Source organism: Myodes glareolus, chromosome 17 (assembly GCF_982192425.1).
Source record: "Myodes glareolus chromosome 17, mMyoGla1.1, whole genome shotgun sequence".
NCBI lineage: Eukaryota > Metazoa > Chordata > Mammalia > Rodentia > Cricetidae > Myodes > Myodes glareolus.
In genome coordinates, this window is record NC_142042.1 from 34,375,604 (window position 1) to 34,389,380 (window position 13,777).

Genomic DNA, 13,777 nt, shown 5'->3' on the forward strand with positions numbered 1-13,777 from the left:
AGGTCTTCCTTCCAACTGCTTATCAACACCAGAAATGAGATGAGGTAGATTCTCTCCCAACTTGAGATGGGCTCCGAGTCCTCAAAGTTTAACAGTGTAGAATGCACACAGACCCAAGTATACACCACAGAACTGAAGCAGGCTAGGAGTTTGTTGCGCGTTAGAATAATTGATCTTTTGGCACATCTCATCTAAATTGTAAACACATAGAAGATTTGTTTTAACTCGCTTTTCCCCTTCATTGTTTTCTTCCACTCCTAAGAAATTGGAGCAGCACAGAGTTCCTAATAAATGCCGTGGCCTTGAGTCTATAAAAAGATGGGGACTGGGCTCATGACCTGGTTAATGTGGATACCGATTGCCACTGGTAGCTGATTGTCGCACAGAAAGAAAGGGTTTGATGTGCAAGTGAAATCGCTCCTATTTTTAGAAGTTGACAAGCTAGTTTGCACCTTTTGCTTGTATTTTCTTATAAAGTTTAATTTGGTTAGGTGAGAATGCCATTGTTTTAAATTCTTGCTAATAAATAACATGAGACCAAATTTACTCAGATTTGGGGGGTGGGCGTTACTCACTTTGAAAAGGCAACCATTGTCTTTGAAAGCATGTGAATTGACTAACTTTGGGGGTAAACACGCAAGACGAGATGTGGATAATGAAGTTGTCCACCATGATGTGATTATGACTGAAAGCCACTCACCTCTCCAATGGGAGACAGTGTGGAGGCACAGGCCTGATTCGCTCATGAAGCACCTGTTAGAGATTCCTACATAAGAACAAGCATTTATAGTTCTTAAGAGCATAAAAGAGTGAGAGAATCATTTACCTTTGTGTAAGTTTACCATTTTTGAAAACAGAGGTGAAAAGGTGAAGAATTGTTTTCAATTTATCCAGTTGTTTATGCTGTTGAATGATTACGGCAACTGCTTAAATGGTTATCATCCAATAAGTATGTAGTTCAAGACAGTTTCTGAATTGTCTTTAATAGTGTAAGGCCTGAGGATGTATCTCAGTGGTAGAAAACTACCTGCCATTCATGAAGCCTGTGATTGATCCCAGTACTCTACAAATGTAGTCGTACTTCTAGAGCACAGTGCAGAACAGTGTAGATAGTAATTTGATTGTGTCAGCCAGCTTACTCCTTGACTCTTAAGTTCCAAATCCATCCTGATAAGATATGGGTCTGGACAGCACCTGAATGTCAGGACTGTTGCCAGTTGTGACTGCCTCGCTGGGCTCTACTCAGATGAAAAGTATTATCCAAGTGTCTAAGTTCTGAGTAGTAAGTCTTAGCCATTTGCTCTAGGAACACAATAGTATGCTTTCTCAACTGTTGTGTACACATAGTAACTGCTCAATAAGTACTTCCTTATTCCCTTTTTAATAATTGGAGTACTTCTTGGGATATCTTCATTTATTTAACTAGACACTTCTGTGCTAGTTTTAGATTTTTGTCTACATAAATACATGTGCCCATGGAGGATCTCCTGGAACTGGAGTTAGGGATGTCTGTAACCATCATGGGGGTGCACAAACAGCCAGAGCTGCTAACCCCTAAGCCATCTCTCCAGTCCCCCAGGATATTTCTAGTAACCTCTTTTAAGATCTCTTCTGCCCACCCATGCTTTTTTTCTGTCCTGGGAGTATTATCTCTGAGGACGAGGAATCAAGTAGTTTTCACTGAATTGCCATCTTTCAGAGGACTTAGAGACAAATTTGCTTGCTCTTTACTTAAATTTATAAAGAATAGTGGTTTAATCAAATGTCTCTTTATTTAATGATGGCCTAGATGGAAAGGGTAGCCTGCATTGTGACTAAAGGGACAGTAGAATGCTTGAGAGGGGAAGGAGAGGATGACAGGGGCTCGCAAATGAATAGGGAACCGAGATACTGAAAGGTTTCTTATTTACCCTGATGTCACAGCTATTGGTGGGAGCAGTAAGTCCTTGTTGGCTCCAGGTCCTATGCTTAGTCACCCTGCTGGGCTGCAGCACAGTCGGTCCCTCAGTCGCTCTGCTGCCTCTGCAGAGAGTCCACATTTGCTTTCTTCATGCCAACTCCTTTAAGTTTCTTAACCTGCTTTTCATAAACATCTTTATTATTATTATTTAAGTTTTGGATCTTCAGTTCTTAGTAACTCACCGAAGTCAATATGAACATCCCACTAGTCGGCTAGCATAGGGGCATTTTACTAGGTCAGCAGATGTATCTGTTGTTCTCAGTTCATGGCATCCACCAACCTAGAAAGGACCCTTCCTGGCCATGTGTTCACAGATGAAGAACTGAGCTGCTTGCAAAGCTGTCTTCATATGTAAAAGAAGCCATCGAGGTTCGCTGCAGCGAGCGAGCATGGAAATGGTGGGAAGACAGTGGAGATCTGGGGAGGTGTGTACCCCTCTGTGATGCAGCAATTAACACATATCCTGTCTTCGATGGAGCTGAGGAAGGCACACAGAACAGTGCCATTCAAAGCCATCCTCCTAGGTGTACGAGAACTATTTATTACTGTGTGCACTGAAGGAGACATAACAGCAGGAGCTCTGCCAGGCGTGTCGTAGTTCAGAACTTGTAAATGCCTTTCTCAAGGAGTATTTCTGGCAGCTGGATACAATCGAACCTTTACAAATATAATTTGCTATCCAGACTGATTCTCAGTAAACCTAGTTTGCGAGTTTCTGCCATTTTTAAAAAGTAAAAGATTTTTTTTTACTTTTAGTGCTACCCTTCTTTATTTTTAAATTTTCAAAAGACATGAAAAACAGCCAGAGTATATGAAGTAATTTATTGATATTGGTTAAGATCCATTATATACAGGTAGAAACCATCAAAATTGTACAAAGAACCATTAAGAATATAGATACCGTTTATAGACAAAACAACTGGAAAATATTTTAAACAGACAATATATAATTATGAAAAAAGGAGAACACAAATTGTTCTACCAGACAGATTATAGGGTTTTTTAAAGTCTGCTGTGCAGATCTTAAGTTGAAAAAAAAATCTGTTCAATGTAGTCATGGAGTTTTAAAAACATTAGGTATAAGGTAAAAATGAAATCCTTTTCCTCTCATGGCAAAAGAGAGAGGAACCAAGACCATTTTTACCATGAATCTATACAGTTTGAAAAATAATTTATATATCTAGCACAAAGAAAGGAAATTGAGACAGTGAATGGTTCTGTAAACTATGTAGTTATGAAATGCAAACTGTCAGCTTTAGAAATGAGAAGCTTGACAGCCAGAAATAGACTGTTCCCTTTATGGTACCACCACACTCCACGGGCTTACTACCCGAGCACCAGAGCTGAAGGTCTATGTGCTGTCTTGGCAAGTTCTCCTGAAAATGATCAAGAAATTAAAACTAGCCTACTATCTATCATTGGGGAAATTAGGCACCAAGTCGGAGACCGTCTCCACAGAAATGCAAGCTCGGTGGGAGAGGTACTCAGTTAAGCAGCTGACAGATCTCCTTGTGGACACAGCAGAGGAAGTCCACGTAAGATGATCCTCCATAGAGTCCTTTGTCTTCCACCAGGAACTGCCGGAAAACCATCTCCCGCTGCTCTCGCTGCTTCACGATGATGAGCTAGGAAAACCCAACAACAGCCGCTTAGATACACATTCTGCACATGGTCCAGCGACTGCCTTTGATTCAATGCTACCAAGCATGGTAGGGGCGTGAGGCCTGGATGATGATGTCAGCATGCCTGATTCTATAGGTTTTTGAAAGGTAGGGGTGTGTGTGTGTGTGTGTGTGTGTGTGTGTGTGTGTGTGTGTGTGTGTGTATACACATGCACATGTGTGTGTGTAAATGTACAGATCAGTGCAGGTTCCCAGAGAGTCCAGAAGGGAGGGTGTCGGATCCCCTGGAGGCAGAGTTACAGGCAGTCACTGAGTCACCCAGTATGGGTGCTGGGAACGAAATTTGGGTCTTCTAGACAAGCAGTATGTGCCCCCTCTCCAGCTCCAGTACTACACAGAGTTTCCCCACTGGACAGCTCCAAATCCAGGAGACTCCAGCACGTAGCTTACAGAAGGAGATGGGTACAAGCAGCTTGAACTTGGCAAGAAAGTCCAACCTTCTTGGGTTGAAGACATGATTTTATTCAAAGAGGAAATAATAAAATGGTCGAGAGTAACTGTAACTTTTCAGATACAGGAAAGTGTACCTTACAAATGTTCTGAATGGTATTTCTATGAGTATGTAACATCAGGCACCAAAAGGAAAGATACTTTCAAAGGCCGTGAGTGACAGCAGTTGTTTGTACACCACCAGGAAGACCATCACTAAGCCGCTATCTAGTAAGATAACCCATGGTCAAAGCTGTGTATTTTTGTGCTTGTGCCTATTAAGTATATAGACATATTCAAGGGTGGAAATTTCCTATCAAAGGTCATGAGATATAACTGTAGAATATGCATTGAAAGGATTTTTGATGAAATAAACACTTAAAGGCAGAGATCTCCTTTTACCTTCATTGAGTATGGCTTCTTGTGCTGGATATTATTTATTATCATTCTGAGTTGTTGGGAGTGCGGACTTCCCACCTCAGGCAGCGATGTCTACGGGTAAGGGCACAATTTCAGTATGACTTGAGACACTTAGAATAGCAACAGCAATAGAGACCACCAGCCTGCTAAAGCCATCCCTCTAATGCTACAGACACCTACGAGATCACAAGCCTGCTAAAGCCATCCCTCTGATTCCATAGACACCTACGAGATCACAAGCCTGCTAAAGCTATCTCTCTGATTCTATAGAGACCTATGAGATCACCAGTCTGCTAAAGCTATCCCTCTAATGCTACAGAGACCTATGAGATCGCCACCCTGCTAAAAACATCCTGCTAGTGCTACAGAAACCATTTAGTGGCTCAGTTCGTTTACCTGAAAATGGGGAAAACTGAACTACAAACTACTCATTTTTATTAGCGTACATTTCCACCAATGAACCAATTATCTCAGAAATACAGGTCTTCGCTGCAATGCAGTAACAGGAGTGTTTCATGCAGAGGTAGCTTTGGACCATCTCTCAGGAAGGTGATTAAACCTTTTCAAGACTATGGTGGGAAAGAAGAGGATGCCCGTATCCCTTTCCCTTTGGGGGGAAATGCTACCACACTCCAACATTAAAGTAACCAGCAAGTGCTGAATCCCCAAGGAAATGCTACCTCTTACACTTCCAGGACATCTGTTTTGTTTGCAAAGCAGCATAGCTGCACTTGGAGTTCTTCATGTATGAGAATGTAGGCTGCTAATTCTGCCTTCTCAGTGAGAAGGTACCAAGAGCCAGTCAACACGAGTTAGCCACCAGGGAGGATGTGCGACGGTAAAGCTTCACATCTTAGGGGAAAGATTATGGCCAATATATTTCACAGGAGTTCTGAGGGCAGAGCTAATGCATCCATCATTGATGCTCACACTCCTCCATCCCTTGTGTATTTTATGGCATTGTGGTGGATCATATTATTCAAGAAATAATATTAAGTATATAACATATATCTCAGAGTGCAAAATGAGTCTAAAAGTAAAGTAACCCTCTTTGGGTTTTAGTTTTGTTTCATTTTTTGAAAAACAGTGAGGAGGTAGGATGATAAAAGCGCAAGCCCTGGGCTCCTGCCCAGAGGTGGAGAGACCCCTGTTTCCTGTGCACTTTGGGCCTGCAAGGAAGTCTGCAACAAATGTTAACTCTCACTAACGTTAATTATAGATAGATATTTGTATTCATTTCTTCAACATGATTTCTTCTGTCATGACTACCAAGAGGGGAAGGTTAGGGTTTAGAGTATGGTTGGGGACACAATGTGCTTTGTGTGACTTTATTTTGTGCCTCGTTAACCTTAGTATGGAGCAAAATACCTCTAAAGGATTCTGAATTTTCTCAAACAAGAGGCTCGGCAGCAAGAATGGAGTTGAAAACTAGATGCAGGCTCTACCTCTGGCCATATCACCTGCAGGAACCTGCCCCTGGCTTCACTAGCTCATCAGGAGCATACTGCTGCAGCACGGACCTCACCCATGTGTCACAGAATGTGAACAGAACAGTGGGTTTAAAGTCCATATAGCAAACAGCCACTGGTAGACATCAGGAGTCTGGAAGTTTTGTCAGTGGATGTGTGCATGTGTGTGCGTGAGTGTGCGTCTGTCTGTCTGTCTGTCTGCATATGCCACATTTTTGCAGGCACCCATGGAGGCCAGAAGAGGGTGTCGGATCCCCTAGAGCTGGAGTTAGGGGCAGCTATAAGCTACCTGTTGTGAGTGCTGGGAACTGAACTCAGGTCCTCTGCAAGGACAGCAAGCATCCTTAACCACTGAGCCATTTCTCCAGCCCTCTGTGTTATCAGTTTATACTGAAGCCATGTCTAGTTTAACACTTCAGTAAATTATTTTACATTTTCTAATTTTTATTTATCAGAGTATGATTCACATATAGAACTATATAAACACACTGGTTTTCTTCTTTGCACCTTTAGCTTGCAAAAGCTACACATACATTTTAAAAATTTACATTTGTATTTTATCACAAAAACTGAAAAATACCTACCAAATCTGTGTTGATATGTGCAAATGATGGCACATTAAATATTCCTTGAATCAGCTCTGGTGGGCTACTCACTCCAAGCCATAAGAACACGTTCAGACCATTAGCCAGCAGGAATATTCCGTCTTCGGAGAGTCGGGCCTCGGAGCAGCGGACCGCGGCAGGTAGCACCGTGCTCTTGATGTCCCATGTGTGCTGTTAGGGCAAAGTCAGGAGACTTGGGAACTCGGCTCTCACCCTCTCTTCATTTCCTTTCTCTTCCCCGTCCCTCCCTTACAGCACACAGTTAATTGAAACCTACTTGTTGGAGACAAGAACCTCTGCCTTGTGCAGCTAATGGCCTTTGGAGGAAGACAAATGACATAAAATAAATAAAATATACATAATTGTAGATGGGGTTAAAAGCTGTGTGAAAAGCAAACAGTCAGTAGCATAGGGGTCAGTGGTGGGGGCAGGGTAGCTAGGAAGGCTTCTCTGGCCGAGGTAAATCTTGAGTAAAGCTACCTGAGGAGGTGAGGAAGAGTGAGGAGCTGGGCCTGGGGGAAGCGAAGGAAGAGCATTCCAGACACTGGCTAGGGTGTTTGAGAATCAGCAAAGAGATATGCGCAGCTGGCATGAAATGAGAGTCTCCTATAGGAAGTCGCAGAGAAGGACCAGCACTGGGCCATAGCTGTCCTGGACTAGCCCGACGAGAGAAGAGATGGGTGATGCCTCACTCTGCCCTGACCTCGGAGCTGCAAGCAGACTGAAGGAGAGGCAATGGTGGGAACAAGGAAGGACGGTGATGATCATGTTTGATGGCGGCAGATAATGAACAAAAAGTGGTCACACTGTGGCTACCCCGGGAGAGCTGGCCTGCTTGCTGACAGTAGGTATGGTAGAGAAAACAGTGAGGATGGCCAGGACAGCATGAAGGTAGGAGCAGGAGGGCCGTGGGAGAAGCCTTCCAGTGCCGGCTACATACCTGGAGACAGGGATGTGCGGCCATTAGAGAATAAATGGCGTCTACAGCCCAGAACACAAGGACCACTAAGGGTGGGAATGAAGGCAAGAGAAGCTTCCCAGAGTCTCTCGCTTCTAGTCTCTTTGGCCCACCCATTGCTGACTATCCAAGTTTATGTGACAACAATCATTTGACATGATCATTTCTTACACTTGCATCTAACACAATTTGTCACTGAGTGCACCATTGCTAAGCACCTGCTGTTTGTCACCGCTAAGACTAAAGGAGGCGTGGCATACAACCTACCAGCCCTCTCGATCTGAGAGAAAGAGTCCAGGCAGAGTGCCAGGCATTCAAGATGTTACCAACACCTCAACGAGGTGGAATGCATTGCCATGTGAACCCTCGAGGACAAGGGCAGCTGGGCTACTACATGGCACAGGTGTCTTCAAGTGTGTGCCCATCTCAAGTCCCTGACTGCACTTGAGAAATGCCAGTCTGGATAAGTGTGGGGACTCTTAAACAGACACACACTAGCTGAAAACAGATCCTTCATGCCTGCGCGAGATTCCTCCAGCACGTGTGTAGGAGGTGCAGGCCGACTGAAGGTTTCTGTTTACAGACTCCCAAGAGTGCCTGCGTAATTGATTATTACCAGTTTGAGATTGTCACAGACAGGAAAGCGATCTGAGCAATCTGGACTCCCTCACATCCTTCCCCAAGCACACCGAGCCCAGGCAACCTCCTCAAAGGGCTTCTGCTGTGAGCCCAGACTGCACGTTTTGACTGAATTTCCCTCCCAAGTGGCTCTAGGGAACACACAGTCAGCACACGCTTACTATTGGCAGGAGCTGTGGATAGAAGAAGAGCTGGGAGTCAGCCACGCCCATGGTCATGACCAGCTGCCGTTGGTATGCCCGCTCGTCAGTGGAGAGCTCTGGTCTACTGAGCAGCACGCAGTTTTTTAACAAACAGTTCATGTACACAGGCAGTACTTTCATGGAGTCCGGCAGTATAAGCTGAAAAAGAAAACGTTTGCTTCATGAGCCTGTCCCAGTTTTAGCTTTCTCTTTTTATACCTGTGTGCGTGCACATGCGTGCGTGTGTGCACGCGCATGCCAGAAGACAACTCCAGGTCTTCTTCCAAAGTCTCACTAGTTAGGCAGACTGGCTAACTGGTGAGCCCTGGGGACCCTTCTGTCCTGCATCTGCTTCCCCAGCACGGAGATCACGCCCATCTACTGTGTTCAGGATTCTTATGTGGGCTCTGGAGACTGAAGGTAGGGTCTTACATACTTCTGAGGCAAGCACTTTACCGACAGGAAGCTTCCCAGACCTTTAGCTAGCTATCTTTCTCGTGGAAAAGAATATACATTATCAGAATCCACAATGACAAGAAATTTTCCCTCGGGACTCTGAGGATGTTTAGTCCTCACCTTCCACCTCATACCCCTTCATATCAGAAGTGTCTTCTCATGATCTTCTGGGTAAGGGGTGTAAAGGACAAACTTGCTAACTGATTTAGGAAAGCGCATCCCAGAATGTTCTAGAATGCTCGACTTGACCATTTAATTCAGCTCAACCTCTGATCTCTTTCTTTTTTTTATTTGTTTGTTTGGTCTGGCTTTTGAGACAGGGTTTCACTGTGTAGCCCTGACTGTCCTGCAACTCTCTCTGTAGACCAGGCTGGTCTTGAACTCACAGTGATCCGCCTGTCTCTGCCTCCTAAATGCTGGGATTAAAGGTGTATGCCACTACCACCCAGCTATCTAATCTCATTTCAAGGCACCAAGAGTCAGGGACACTCTTCTCATTGTAGCTTGTCCCTCTAGCAGGAAGCCCTGCCCCGTGTCAACGCTGGATACTGGATTACTTTCTCAGCCAAGGAAAATGGAAGGAAAATGAAGGAACTGTAACTAGGAAATGAAGGTCAAGTCACAGAGCCAGTAGCCCCAGCGCCGTCTCCACGCAATTCGTAGCACAGTATGAGAAAATCCTCACAAACAGAAGTGCATATAATAGAAAGATCTTGAAATGTCCCTGATTGCTTCAAGTTAACCAGGAATAGTAAGGTAGCTTATATATCCATCATTTTAAATGCCACAAAGGAGTAAGTTTGGCATTTATGACAGCTCTAAAGAGCTGGGCTACGTGGGACCCAGGGAAGAAACCGGAAGGAGCAAGAATGAAAGCCGATGTGGAGATGTTGTTAGAGCGGGGGAGCAAGAGGAAAGATTTACTCCTTATGTTTGATGTCAAAAAGAAAATATATCACAGGTCATTACTGTAAAATCTCCCCTAAGTTCCCTGGCTACTCCATAATTAAATTACCTTAAAGAGAAAAGGTACTGGTTAGGGGTGAGCCAAAATTCATGAAGGTCTGGTTCAACCAAGTTTGGAAAATTCTTTGCCCTTTCTAATGACAGAGCAGTAATAAACAAAACCACTGGAAATTTTGCAGTTAAAGTCTTTGCCATGCCTTTTTTATTGTTTTAAAAAAGGACTTCAGTGGCATTTTAAGTAAAAGATTGACTATTTTATGTGTGTAAATGTTTTGCTTATACGTATGTCCATGCTTATACGTATGTCCATGAATACCGAGTGTCCTCGGAGGTAAGAAGAGGGTGTAGGATCCCCTGGAACTGGAGTCACAGAGGTTGTGAGCCACCATGTGGGTGCTGGGGATCAAACTCAGTCCTTTACAAGAGTAACAAGCATTCTTAACTGTCGAGTCATCTCTCCAGCCACGGATCTGCCTCATTTTACTCCCGAATAATATGAGCGGCTGATTTGATTTCAGAAAGATAACTAGCCCTACTTATACAAACCTGCACATTTACTAGAACATTCCTCTGAGTACTCTCATGGCTGAGCAACTGAGTCAGAGTGGTATTTCCCTAAATTTTGTCCCCCTCAGGGGTTTCTCTTGCCTTTGGTCGTTGAGCAAAAGTAGTCGCTCAGGTCTGTTACACTACCAAAGCACAACTCTAGCTTGGTGTTGGGGTCTGGATTTGGAAAGCATCCTGAGGACTCAGTACTGAAGGCTTGGTCCTCTGTGCACCCGTGCGCAGAGGTTGGGTGCTGGGGGTGATGGGAGCATCAGGGCCCTAGCTTCATTGGTGGTTGCAGGGGATGGTGCAAATGAAAGTTCAAGTGGAGAAAGAAAAATCTCATTTTAAAGAGCAGATATCATCTCTGTTAACTCACCCTGAATAAAACAAGAATCACCACAGCTGGTCCTACAATGCTTACGCCAGAAAAAGAGTTGCTCTAGTACACACACGGTTCTCCTTTTGCATCAGAAGCCTTACTGTCCCCTTAAATAGGCAACAGGTTGTTTCTTCACTTACGGTCGTGAAAGGCAATCATTTTAATATTAGTGAATAACCTTGAGGACAAGACACTGGCTGTGCAGCTCCACATCAACTGATCCTTCGAAAGCTGAGACACACCAGGGTGGAAAGAGAATCTTCCAGAAATCCCAGACAAGCAGAGAAGGTGGGTGCAGAGTGCTCATAATCAGGCTCCATTCAAGCTGAGTTCCACACGCACATGGTGGGCTCACGTGACTCAAACAAGCACCCTACCCAAATTTGCCTGCCTTTCTTCCCCCAACACCACTTCTCTCCCTCTTTCCCTCCCTCCTTCCCTTCCGTTTGTTTTTTGTTTTGTTTGTTTTTGTTTTAGGAGACAGGGTCTCAAAGAGCTCACGTAGGCCTCAGTAACCTTCAACACCTGATCCTGTTTCCTCCCCTTCAGAGTGCAGGGATTACAGGCCTTTGTCACCACACCTGGCTTCTGCAATAGTATGGAAACTTGAGTCTACTAAAACGAAAATATCCTGAATAGCAAAGACAAATGAGCAGCCATATTGACTCAACAGTTCTTGGAACAACTACCAGTACAGAAGGCAAAAGAATGTTTGACTAATCACTTCAAGCAGCACAAAGGGGAACTTTCCTGAAAAGGGCAGTGTAACAAATGCTTGTCTTGTTTTCCTTCCCTTTTCAGTTGTGAATATAGATGTGGGATTCGTCGGTGTTCTCTTCCTGCCTACAGCTTCCTCCAAGGTGAGTAGCCACTTCAACAACGAATGGGTTAGAAAAATGCCCTACGAGTTGCCCACTGCGTTCTTTTTAAATCAGAATTGTATAATAGTTGTATTCTATATAACTGTGAATATAGTATATTCAGTATATAGCCATGAAAACTGCCATCTAACTTCACTGACACAGGGGAGAATGTGATCCAGAGGTCACAAGCAAAACACATGCTTTAGCCTTTCTAAGTAAGGCTTACCTTAAATTTCAAATTACTTAGATGATGGCCAAAGACAATTATTTTGGAGTGATTCTATTAATAATGTGTAAGCTGAGGCAGGAGGATTGCCACACATTCAAGGAGAACCTGATCTACATAGAGAGTTGCAGGCCAATCAGGTCTACATCGTGAGGCCATGTCTCACTATGCAACTTTTAAATGAAAATAATTCCATCATTTATGTTATAAATTATACTTAATTTTTAAAGAGCCATTCTTACTACTGTCATCAGTTCATGGCAACATTATTTATATGCCTAAAGTCTATTTAAGCACTCACATTTCACAACATAATATCTAGGTCTATCTATATATAAACGAGAATCCTACAGTATTATGACATTCCTCTGTTATAAACAATGTAGTCGTGACTGTCACATTTTTGGTTCAGACACTTTGTTAAGCCCAGGTTTCTTTTATGATGTTGGCTACAAAAGCACATACTCCCATTGTCATGGTCCCCTCCCACCCTAGCTGCATCCTCAGTTTCCTTACTTGCATGCTCTCCTTCAGAGCATCTGGCTGCAGCAGCTGTGCACACTCGCTCTGCACACGAGAGTTGCTGCAGCTGCACACACTTGCTCTGCACACGAGATTTGCAGCAGCTGCACACACTCGCTCTGCACATAAGAGGTGCAGCACCTGCACAAACTCGCTCTGCACATGAGAGTTGCAAAAGCTGCACACACTCGCTCTGCACATGCTGGCTGCTCAGCCCAGCAGGGAACTCACCTGGCTTGCTGCAGATGGACTGGCACAGTGCTTCCGGTAACACGCCAACATATGGGCAGTCTGATTAACTAGAATTTCCCGGATGCTCTTCAGAGGCTGGTTCAAAACTGCTTTAAAAGCTAGGAGCACAAAACCACAAATAGGAAGGACACAAAAGCTTTAGGAACTGATCTCTTCATAATAACACAGAACGAGTTGCTATTATCTTGAGACAACCAAACAAGGATGGTATTCTTGCTAACAGCCTACTTTTGAGTACACAGGATGATCCAGGCAACAGAGGACAATGGTCTAATTATAGCAAAGGGTTACATCGACCCAGATTTATCCTGAGACTACTATAAATAGAGTTCTATACACAGAAAAGACAGGCCAGCCTGTTGTTTGTCCAGGCTCTGACTTCTGCTGGCTGAAATGCTCTCCTCTATTCCTTAAGTACAGACTTTCAGAAGGGAAGCTGAAGCAAGCACCTACCCTGCTTCGCTGTGGTCAGGGCACAGATGACCAACATTGGTGCAAATCACTGGTGCTAGAGGGCACATCCACACACTCCTAAATTTCACCTTACACTCTACTAGCAAGGAAACTCAAGGCAGATCTGCGTGGCCTGGCCCTGGAGAGGCTTGTCTCACCACTGCAGCTGGTGGGCGCTGACCATTCTTCAACCCTTGACTTAGCTGGTTCTTTTGGTTTATTTTATTTTTATTATACAAGGTTTCTCTGTAGCTTTGGGACCTGTCCTGGAACTAGCTCTTGTAGACCAGGCTGGCCTTGAACTCGCAGAGATCCACCTGCCTCTGCCTCCCGAGTGCTGGGAATAAAGGTGTGCACCGCCACCCCTTCACTCCCCCTCCCCCCGGCTGACTTTACTGGTTCTCGTACCACCGTAGTGGTTTCCAGCTTCTGCCTGGTACCAAATCACTAAGCTACAATGTTAGCGAGATGTTACCTGACTTGGCAAAGAAGTTGATAAGGGCATCTGTTTCGCAGCTCTTGTACAGGTCTGCTAGCTGGGTGCTGCAGTTTAAGGCAAGGTTGTGAATCCGGAGTCTTCGCTGGCCGCCAATGGTCGTGTAGAGCACAGCGCACTGCAGAAGCAACATTGAGGCATGGCTATTACTGGACCAGGTCCAGACAAGCTAACCTAATCCTATTTCATGTACAGAATAGAGGCTAAACTGCGGCCCCTGTGTGCTGAAGTTCTAACCTTCAGCACCTTAGAAAATGACTTCATTTGGAGG

General features: G+C 44.3%; 1 protein-coding gene across 1 annotated transcript in view; it reads right to left on the minus strand.

Moving 5' to 3' along the window:
• Positions 1-2,763: 2,763 nt before the first annotated feature.
• Positions 2,764-13,777, minus strand: part of Sec24d (SEC24 homolog D, COPII component) — an 86,984-nt gene continuing 75,970 nt past the window's right edge. The window contains exons 18-23 of the mRNA XM_085677755.2: positions 13,486-13,624; positions 12,537-12,655; positions 8,324-8,503; positions 6,545-6,736; positions 4,474-4,563; positions 2,764-3,585 (exon numbers count right to left, since the gene is read on the minus strand). Of these exons, the coding sequence (XP_085533881.2) occupies positions 3,445-3,585; positions 4,474-4,563; positions 6,545-6,736; positions 8,324-8,503; positions 12,537-12,655; positions 13,486-13,624 (861 nt within the window). The 3' untranslated portion in view covers positions 2,764-3,444. The remainder of the gene's footprint in view (positions 3,586-4,473; positions 4,564-6,544; positions 6,737-8,323; positions 8,504-12,536; positions 12,656-13,485; positions 13,625-13,777) is intronic.